The following is an 11,726-nucleotide window of genomic DNA, read 5'->3' on the forward strand; positions in this document are numbered from 1 at the left end:
AATCTTATATACCCTCTGCCATGGTTCGCATTTGTCGAGTTCTATGTGCGGCATCTCTTTTTAGGCAAATATATAATACTGGATAAGAACTGTTATGCTATTGGAGCTATATCATGTTATAGTCCAATTCGGACTATAAATGAATGCTGATTATTGTAGAAGTCATTGTGTAATATTTCAGTTTATTCGGCTAAGAATTGCGCCTTGTAGGGGCTCAAGAAGCAAAATCGGGAGATTGGTTTATATGGGAGATGTATGAAGCTATTGATAGATTCAGATCATATTGGACACGTATGTTGTAGGTCATGCGAGAAGCTGTTGTACAAAATTTCTGCCAAATCGGATGGGAATTGCGCCCTCTAGAGGCTCAAGAAGTGAAGATCCCAGATCGGTTTATATGGCAGCTATATCAGGTTATGTACCGATTTTGGCCATACTAAGCACGATTATTGGAAGTCATAACAAAACACCTCATGCAAAATTTCAGTCAAATCGGATAAAAATTGCGCCCTCTAGAGGCTCAAGAAGTCAAGACCAAAGATCGGTTTATGTGGCAGCTATATCAGGTTATGGACCGATTTGAACCATACATAGCGAAGTTATTGATAGTGATACCAAAACACCATGTGCCAAATTTCAGGCAAATCGGATAAAAAATTGCGCCCTCTAGAGGTTCAAGAAGTCAACAACCAAGATCGGTTCATATGTCAGCTATACCAGATTATGAACCGATTTGAACCATACTTAGCACAGTAGTTAAAGGTAGTAACAAAACATCTCGTGCGAATGTTCAGTCCAATCGGACGAGAATTGTGCCCTCTAGAGGCTCAAGACGTCAAGACCCATGATCGGTTTATATGGCAGCTATAACAGATTATGAACCGATTTGAACCATACTTATCACAGTAGTTGGAAGTTGTAATGAAACACCTCGTGCAAATGTTCAGTCCAATCGGACGAGAATTGTGCCCCCTATAGGTCCAAGAAGTCAGGACCCAAGATCGGTTCATATGGCAGCTAAATCAGGTTATATACCGATTTGCGCCATACTTAGAGCAGTCATAAAATGTAATACCAAAACACCACGTGCAAAATTTCAGGCAAATCGTATGAGAATTCAGTCAAATCGAATGAAAAATTTCTGCCCAATCGGATAAAAATTGCGTCCTCTAGATGCTCAAGACGTCAAGACCCAAGATCGGTTTATATGACAGCTATATCAGGTTATGAACCGATTTGCATAACAATACAACTCGTGCAAAATTTCAGTCAATTCGGATGAGAATTGCGCGCTCTATTGGCTCAAGAAGTCAAGACCCCAGATCGGTTTATATAACAGCTATACCAGATTATGAACCGATTTGCGCCATACTAAACACAATTATTGGAAGTGATACTTAAACACAACATGCAAAATTTTAGTCAAAACGGACGAGAATTGCGCCCTCTAGCTCAAGAAGCCAAGACCCAAGATCGGTTAATATGGCAGCTATATCAGATTATGTACCGATTTGCCGCATTTACAATCCCTACCGACCTACACTAATAAAAAGTATTTGTGCAAAATTCGGACAATAAATGCGCCTATTATGGCCGCAAAACCTAAAACCGAGAGATCGGTCTATATGGCAGCTATATCCAAATCTGGACCGATCTGGGCCAAATTGCCAAAAGACGTCGAAGAGTCTAACGCAACTCACTGTCTCAAATTTCGGCAAAATTGGACAAAAAATGCGCCTATTATGGCCGCAAAACCTAAAACCGAGAGATCGGTCTATATGGCAGCTATATTCAAATGTAGATCGATCGATCCCTATCCCAAATTTCAGCAAAATCGGAAAATAAATGTGGCTTCTATGGGCCTAAGACCCTAAATCGGAGGATCGGTCTATATGGCAGCTATATCCAAATCTGTACCGATCTGGGCCAAATTGACGGAGGATGTCGAAGAGTCTAACGCAACCCACTGTCTCAAATTTCACCAAAATCGAATAACAAATGTGGCTTCTATGGGCCTAAGACCCTAAATCGGAGGATCGGTCTATATGGCAGCTATATCCAAATCTGAACCGAGCTGAGCTAAATTGACGAAGGATGTGGAAGGGCCTAACACAACCCACTGTCCCAAATTTCATCAAAATCGGATTATAAATGTGGCTTTTATGGGCCTAAGACCCTAAATCAGAGGATCGGTCTATATGGCAGCTATATCCAAATCTGCACCGATCTGCACCAAATTGACAAAGGATGTGGAAGGGCCTAACACAACCCACTGTCCCAAATTTCGGCAAAATCGGATAATAAATGTAGCTTTTATGGACATCAGACCCTAAATCGGCGGATCGGTCTATGTGGGGGCTATATCAAGATATAGTCCGATATAGCCCATCTTCGAACTTAACGTGCTTATGGACACAAAAAAAAACCGGGAAAAGTTTCAGCTCAATATCTCTATGTTTAAAGAACGTAGCGTGATTTCAACAGTGATGGCTAGATCGTCTTAGATTTTTAAGCTGATCCAGAATTTATATACTTTATAGGGTCGGAAATGGATATTTCGATGTGTTGCAAACGGAATGACAAAATGAATATACCTCCATCCTTCGGTGGTGGGTATAAAAAAGGCTTCCCGAAGCATGATGGTTGTAGCTTAAGGTGAAAACACTAAATGAAATTTTCCTTATTCAGCCTAGCAATCTGTATCGGTAAGCTCTCTTTCTACCAACTGCTTATCGGAGTTATCGAATAAAATTCATGATGTAGAGTATCTGAGATACGTCTTAGCCAAATTTGCCACCTTTTACTGTCAATTTTTGTTTGTTTAATTGTACTACCCATTGGATAATGAACTTTTTTTTTTTTGTTTTTTATATTCCATGAGTTATCTATCATAATTAAAATATCTGCTGGTTCGTTGGCTGGCTGTCTGGCTGGCTATCTGGCTGGCTGCTTAGTTATTAGGTAGCCTAATCCAATAATTAATAAATTGAAGCTGAGCATAGAAACTGACAAGGAAGCTCTAACCGTGTGGTTTGCTATTTTAAACCGTTACCACATATGTTTGATATGGACAATGGAATTCATTCCCATGAGCATTGATGATCAATCATATATGTGAAATAATTGTAAGTATTTATGAAAAATGGGAAGAACAATTTGCTGAAAAATTAAAAAACAATCAATCTATGCACTCAAAAAAAAGGGGGGTGGATGAATTAAACAGATGATGATTTGTGTAATGATGATGATTAGTTTTTAAAAAGTAGAACAAAGAAGAAAAAAAAAACCACCAAATTGTGAAATATTTTGATGCTCCACACTTGGAGTAACCCATATAGGAAAAAATAGAAACAAATATGAGGGCTTTAAGTTCAGTCATAACGAATGTAATGTACGCTCCACCATTGATCTCATTCCTCAAGCTCTTTGAACAACTTTTTGTATAGGCAGCTTGGACAGTTTAGGGGGAGTGAAATGAGCTAATAGACGGATATTCATGATGGAGTTCAAGCGCAATAGTGTGATTGCGTTATAGTTGGCTGGAAAATCATGACCGGCTATTGCTGGCGAAGTAAAACACCCCAAAGTGAACAAAATGTTTGTATATCGATTCATAAATCCTTCTAATAATACTGGTATTGTTGTCAAATGCCAGGCAAAGAGAGTTTTAGAGAGAGTAAATTTGCTGTAGAGGGTAGAAACAATGATAAGTGCAAGCAGTTTCTTAGACCCACCATCGAAGGATGGGGGTATATTCATTTTTTCATTGCCTTTGCAACACATCGAAATATCCATTTCCGACCCTATAAAGTATATATATTCTTGATCAGCGTAAAAATCTAAGACGATCTAGCCATGTCCGTCCATCTGTCTGTTGAAATCATGCTACAGTCTTTAAATATAGAGGAATTGAGCTGAAACTTCGCACAGATTCTTTGTTTATCCATAAGCTGGATAAGTTCGAATATGGGCTATATCGGACTATATCTTGATATAGCCCCCATATAGACCGATCTGTCGATTTGGGGTTTTGGGCCCATAAAAGCCACATTTATTACCCGATTCTGCTGAAAATTGGGACAGTGAATTATCTAAGGCCCTTCGACATCCTTCTTCAAATTTGGTCCAGATCGCTCCAGCTTTGGATATAGCTGACAAATAGACCAATCCGCCGATTTGGGGCCAAGATTTGGAATAGTGAGTTGCGCTAGGCCCTTCGACATCCTTCTTCAATTTGGCTCAGATCGGTCCAGATTCGGATATAGCTGCTATGTAGACCGTTCCGCCGATGCAAGCTTTTGGGCCCATAAAAGGTGCATTAATTGTCCGATGTCGCCGGAATTTGGTACAGTGAGTTGTCTTAAGCCCTTCGACATCCTTCTTCAATTTGGCTCAGATCGGTCCAGATTTGGATATAGCTGCTATATAGACCGACCCGCTGATTAAGGGTCTTAGGCCAATAAAAGGCGCATTTATTGCCTCATGTCGCCGAAATTTGGAAAATTGAGTTGTGTTAGGCCCTCCGACATCATTCTTCAATTAGGCCCAGATCGGTCCAGATTTGGATATAGTTGCCATATAGACCGATCTCTCGATGCAAGGTTTTGGGCCCATAAAAGGCGCATTTAATGTCCGATGTTGCCAAAATTTGGGACACTGAGTTGTGTTAGGCCCTTGAACATCCTTCTTCGATTTGGCCCAGATCGGACCAGATTTGGATATAGTTACTATATGGACCGATCTCTCAATTTAAGGTTTTCGGTCCATAAAAGGCGCATTTATTTTCCGATGTTACCAAAATTTGGGACAGTAAAGCCCCTAGACATCCTTCTTCAATTTGGCTCACATTGGGCCAGATTTGGATATAGCTGCCATATAGACCGATCTCTCGATTTAAGGATTTGGGCCCATAAAAGGCGCATTTATAATCCGATTGCACTTAAATTTGACACAGTGGCTTATGTAAGGCTTTTCGACATCCGTGTCGTATATGTTTCGGGTCGGTTTATTATACCCTACACCACTACTGTGGTACTGGGTATTATACCTTAGTGAATTAGTTTGTAACACCCAAAAGGAAGAGATGTATACCTATCGACTCAGAATCACTTTCTGATTCGATTTAGCTATGTCCGTCTGTCTGTCCGTCTGTCCATGTTAATTTGTGTAAAAGCTACTGGTCGCAATTTTCATCCGATCGTCTTCAAATTTGGTATGGGCTTGTTTTTTGGCCTAGAGACGAAGCCTATTGAAATTAGAAAAAATCGGTTCAGATTTAGATATAGCTCCCATATATTCGTCCGATTTGCAGTAATACTGCAATAAAATTGTCATTTGTTAACCGATTTTCTCGAAATTTAGCAGGAAGAATTTTGTTATGACTCCCGACATTACAGGTGAATTTTATAGAAATCGATTGAGATTTGGATATAGCCACCATATATATATATATATTATATATATATATATATATATATATATATATATATATATATATATATATATATATATATATATATATATATATATATATATGTTCGTCCGATTTGCAGTAATAATGCAATGAAATGGTCATTTGTTACCCGATTCTCTTAGCAGGAGTGATTTTCTAATTCCTCGACATTACTGGTGAATTTCATGGAAATCGGTTCAGTATTAGTTTTAGCTCCAAGCTCGTCTCGAAAGAGAAACAATCAAAAATAGTAAAATTAAATGATCTTCGCCCTTACAGGCAAAAAACTTGAAAATTAAAAAATTCGGCAGAGCCCGGCCGGTATACGAACCTGAGCACATGGAGCAACAACAAGAGGCTTTGCCGTCGTCAATCATTCGAAGCCATCAATTCCAACAGAAGTACAGAATCTTGTGAGTACCATGGAAGTAGTGTAATTTGTGCAGACAGAAAATTTGCATTATTCAAAAACACATGCATTGGGAAAGGTACAGCTAATAGAAAGGGTTGTCAAGAGTGGTTTATGTGGTATTTGTATCATAGAGGCGTTTTCGCAATAAATTTGGAACAAGTACAACATATCAATGTACGGCCCTTGAGGCCATCACACCTAATATGGCTGATGAGTAATTGTAACCAAAATACGCGTCCTCTGGCTTGGCTTTTCCACTTGCAAAGAAAATATCCGATCATTGAGCTGGCCTTGAAAGAGAAGCAAACCTTTTCTTAAATTTAAATATTTCAGTTAAATATTTTCTAAAGACAAAATATTTTTGGCATGACAAAATTTTAGTGAAATATTCTTTCAGTGAAATTTTCTCTAAAGACAAATTTTCATTGAAATTTGTTCCCCAAAACACAAAATTTCAATGAAATTTTCGCTAAAGACAAAATTTCATCAAAATTTTCTCCAAAGGTAAAATATTAATAAAATTGCCTTTAAAGACAAAAGTTCAGTGAAATTATTTCTAAAGCTGAATTTTAATGAATTTTTTTCTAAACAAAATTTAAATCAATTTTTGTTAATCCTCATGAATGAACGAACTTGGGTATCAATTTAAATTTTTTTTTTTAGCTTAAACCACAGCTAAAATTATCTGTTATGCATATCTACCTTAGCATTTATTTATCAATCAATTATTATATAAAATGACAACAGCAATTAAGTAATCACAATTTCAGCAATATCTTTTCATTGCGAACGAATACCATGCTGTCTGGTTATACGAATGGTCAAACACTCGATTAGGTTCACTCGATGCGCTCATATAAGGCAGTTGATTCATGTTTTTGGACGTGCTACTTTATTTGTGTTCACTTGTTTGTAATTTCTTGAACATTTTTACACATTTTAAGACATTTTATGCGAAGCTATTTATGAAAGTAATGTAGATTTGTATCTCTATGATGAATTTGTCTTGGCTTCTTCAAATTGTTAAATGTCTTTGAAGGTGTTATAATTAGGACAGTCAAACTGACTTAAATGCTTAAAAAAAAAAAAAAAAACCTTAAAAAAAAATAAAATAAAATAAAATAAAATAAAATAAAATAAAATAAAATAAAATAAAATAAAATAAAATAAAATAAAATAAAATAAAATAAAATAAAATAAAATAAAATAAAATAAAATAAAATAAAATAAAATAAAATAAAATAAAACAAAAAAAATAAAATAAAATAAAATAAAACAAAAAAAAAATAAAATAAAATAAAAAACTTCAAATAAAATAAAATAAAAAAATAAAATAAAATAAAATAAAATAAAATAAAAAAAAATTAATTCATTCAATAAATTCATTCAAATCGAATAAAAATTGCGCCCTCTAGTGGCTCAAGCCGTCAAGATTCAAGATCAGTTTATATGGCAGCTATATCAGGTTATACACCGATTTGAACCATACTCGGCATAGTTGTTGGAAATCACAACGAAACACGTCGTGCAAGATTTCATTCCAAGCGGATTAGAATTGCGCCCTCTATAGGCTCAAGAAGTCAAGATCCCAGATAGGTATATATGGCAGCCATATCAGGTTATACACCGATTTGAACCATACTTGGTACAGTTGTTGGATATCCAACAAAACACGTCGTGAAAAATTTAATTCAAATCGGATAAGAATTGCGCCCTCTAGAGGCTCAAGAAATCAAGACCCAAGATTGGTTTATATGGCAGCTATATCAAGACATGTACCGATATGGCCAATTTACAATCCCAACCGACCTACATCTCCGCTAGTATTTGTGCAAAATTTCAAGCGGCTAGCTTTACGCCTTCGAAAGTTAGCGTGCTTTTGACATACAGACGGACGGACATGTCTAGATTGATGGGGTCTCAGACAAATATTTCGAGTAGTTACAAACAGAATGACGAAATTAGTATACCCCCATCCTATGATGAGGTGTATAGTAAAATAAAATAAATAGCAGCTTTATCGAAATATGGCCAGATTTGGACCAAATTCGACACGGATATTGAGTGGTATATTAAGTACAAGTCATTGTTCAATTTTGTAGAACCAAATGTTAGTCTTTTTGGTAGCCATATCCACGACCGATCTGAACCATACACGACACAGATGTCGAAAAGCCTAACATAAGTCACTGTGCCAAATGTCGGCGAAATCGAATTATAAATGTGCCTTTTATGGGCCCAAAACCTTAAATTAAGAGATCGGTATATATGACAGCTATATCCAAATATGGACCGATCTGGGCCAAATTGAAGAAGAATGTTGAAGGGCCTAACACAACCCACTGTCCCAAATTTTTGGCGAAATCGGATGATAAGTGAGCCTTTTATGGGCCCAAGACCTTAAATCGAGAGATCGGTATATATTACAGCTATATCCAAATCTGGACCGGTCTGGGTCAAATTGCAGAATGTTGGCGAAGAACCTAACGCAACTCAGTGTTCCAAATTTCGGCGAAATCGGACAATAAATGCGCCTTTTATGGGCCCAAGGCCTTATATCGCGAGAACGGTTTATATGACAGCTATATCCAAATCTGAAATGATCTTGGCTAGCACAACTCTCCGTCCCAAAAAAAACCTTAATTCGAGAGATAGGCAATCTGGACCCATCTGGGCCAAATTAAGGAATGATGTCGACTGGCCTAACACAACTCACTATCCCAAATTTCAGTAAAATCTGATAATAAATGTGTCTTTTATGGGCATAAAACCCTAAATCGGCGGATCGGTCAATATGGGGGCTATATCAAGATATTGTCCGATATAGCCCATCTTCGAACTTAACCTGATTTTTGACTTTAAAAGACAGACGGACAGACGGACAGACGGACGGACGGACGGACAGACGGACGGACGGACGGACAGACGGAGAGACAGACGGACATACAGACGGACAGACGGACGGACAGACAGATGGACGCACAGACGGACAGACGGACGGACAGACTGACAGACAGACGGACGGACAGACGGACGGACAGTCGGACAGACGGACGGACAGACGGACGGACAGACGGACGGACGGACGGACAGACGGACGGACAGACGGACGGACAGACAGACAAACAGACGGACAGACAGACGGACGGATGGACATACGAACAAACATGGTGCAAATCGAACGAACATATATATGGAAGCTATATCCAAATCTGAACCGATTTCTATAATATTCACTTTTTATATCGAGAGTCATAATAAAATCCTTCCTACCAAATTTCAAGAGAATCGGTTAACAAATGACCATTTTATTGCTGTATTAATGCAAATCGGACGAACATATATATGGAAGCTATATCCAAATCTGAGTCGATTTCTATGAAATTTACCAGTAATATCAAGAGTCATAAGAAAATCCTTCCTGCCAAATTTCGAGAGAATCGGTTAACAAATAACCATTTTATTGCATTATTACTTCGAATCGATCGAATATATATATGGAAGCTATATCCAAATCTGATCCGATTTTTTCCAATTTCCAATAGACTTTATCTCTAGGCCGAAAAACATGCCCATACCAAATGTGAAGAGGATCGGATGAAAATTGTGACCTGTAGTTTGTACACAAATTAACATGGACAGAGGGACAGACAGACGGACGGACAGACAGACAGACACAGATGGACATAGCTAAATCCAATCAGAAAGTGATTCTGAGTCGATCGGTATACTTATCAATGGGTCTATCTCTCTTCCTTTTGAGTGCACTAAGTTATTATACCTTGTACCACAGTAGTGATGTAGGGTATAAAAACTTCCCCCCAAAGGGGTATCGCACTGCAGCACGCAGTTTGCACTCGACTATAAAAAAAGGCCCTTGCAGGCGGCAAGGAAGCCACTATTCTGCATCCTATTCTCCATTTCGATTCTTTTACAGCGCCTTTTTTAGCCGTGTCTCATGAAAGTCTCTGGACCATGTTATAAACAGGGACCGCAAGCCCCGGGTCCTACTCCCAAGATGGTGCGTTCTTTTATTGCTTCTGTCCGCACTATGGTGGTCCCCGATAACCGAGTCCGTGGCGAGCTCTGATTACACTTGGAATAATTTCAGGCTCAAGGTATGGGGGAAGGAAAATTCCATGTTAGAATGATGGTATCCAAAGGGTTAACAATTCTCAGCGCCAATTGTTATACAACTTTGAGTCGAAATATAGACTCAATAACACAGATCACACTAATATTTAAATTGGAAAGTTCCACTGGCGTTTATTTATAACTTTTTTTTTTATTTTAATATTTGTTTCTATTTTTAATGCTTAATTCTCATAACTCATTGCGGAAGACTGCTGTTGCGGAACTCAGCTGGCTTTGGGAGCAATCAACTCACTTGGCCACCACTCGACTAGCGCCATGATTTACGCCATTGTCTTAAGGAAGAAGTCACCGTTGCAATTTCAATTTAAGCATTTTGTCAATTATTGACAAAAGCTTGAACGAAATGATGAATTGTTAGCTCTTTGTTTTAATTTGGACAATTTCAAAAATCATAGACCAAAACAATAACAAAATCACTGAGGGTCATTAACATAAATTCGGTAAAAATGCTACTTTCCTACTTAATTGGATTTATGAAAATCATAAATCATGGCAATTCAATTAATCACAGATTCGAAATGCATTTCATGAGCTTCGATGAGGTGAACACTAAGCGTGCCAGTGCTTTAGACATTTGGCTTGTGCCATCTGCCGCTGCTGAACTAACAGAAATGGAAGACCCCCCCTATCAAACCATGGAGATAGGGGATAGGCTGGATTTGCTATGGAGAGTGTGTCCCCATATGGGACAGCCATCTATTGTATGAGAGTTTGCTTGTTTGCCCACAACTATACATTTTGGGTGTTTTGCGATTTGTATCTCCAGCTCACGTATTGACGTGTGGTAACTGCGATTTTTGTCTTCAATTGTTTTTAAGTGCACACAGCAGTGACGTCTTTATTAGATTAACGACTTCAGAGTAATTTTTTTATTAGTCTTTGACTATAAAAGTTTCATACAAAGCCTAAAATGGACATAATAGACTTACACCTTCAACGGCTAGCATTCACCAAACTAATTTGGGCACCTCATAGAAAAGTGACAAAGAAAAAAAATCGCAAAAAAACACAAACACTTCACCATGTTCAAATACGTAAGTTTGGCACTTTTTTGCCCTCGAGCAATTCTCAATTATGTTTATCATCTTTTCTGAAGGTCATTGTCTTTGCTGCTTGTTTGGCTTGTGCCGCTGCCAAGCCTGGAGTGCTAGCACCCACCACATTTGCCGCTGCTCCTGCTGCTGCTGCTGCTGTGGCCTATGCCAATGCTCCTCTTTATGCTGCTGCAGGCAGCAGCCAAATCGATGTTCGCCATAATTTCGATGGTAGCTTGTCCTCATATACCACAGCTCCCTTTGCCTATACAGCTCCCTATTCCAGTCGCTATGTCGCTGCCCCTGCTGCATACGCTGCTTCAACAGCTTTTGCTGCTCCCGCCAGAGTTAGTGCTCCAGCCGCTTTCTCATCCCCAGCTGCTTTTGCTCATCCCTCAGCTTTCGCTGCCCCAGCTGCTTTTGCTGCTGCAGCTCCTAAACTGGTTGGCCAGTATGCCAGTCCTTTCGCCAGTGCTTACGCAGCTCCTTATGCTGCGCCCTATGCCGCCTACAGCACTGGTTTTGCTGATCCTGCTTTTGGTGCGCACGGCCACATACTAGCTTAGAGCATGCATTACATGCAGAACTTTTTTATTTATTGTTATTTTTTTTTTGTTAATCAATAAATTTTTATAAAGATCAACTAAAAACGTATTAAATTCGGCCTGAGTCT

At 38.5% G+C, this 11,726-nt stretch overlaps 1 protein-coding gene across 1 annotated transcript; it reads left to right on the forward strand.

Annotated features, from left to right (window-relative positions):
• Positions 1-10,465: 10,465 nt before the first annotated feature.
• On the forward strand, positions 10,466-11,619 carry LOC106089048 (uncharacterized). The gene is made up of 2 exons (XM_059368962.1): positions 10,466-10,690; positions 11,116-11,619. The coding sequence occupies exons 1-2, from the start codon at positions 10,466-10,468 to the stop codon at positions 11,617-11,619; spliced, it is 729 nt and encodes a 242-aa protein (XP_059224945.1).
• Positions 11,620-11,726: the final 107 nt, after the last annotated feature.

Source organism: Stomoxys calcitrans, chromosome 1, assembly GCF_963082655.1.
Source record: "Stomoxys calcitrans chromosome 1, idStoCalc2.1, whole genome shotgun sequence".
NCBI classification, from domain to species: domain Eukaryota; kingdom Metazoa; phylum Arthropoda; class Insecta; order Diptera; family Muscidae; genus Stomoxys; species Stomoxys calcitrans.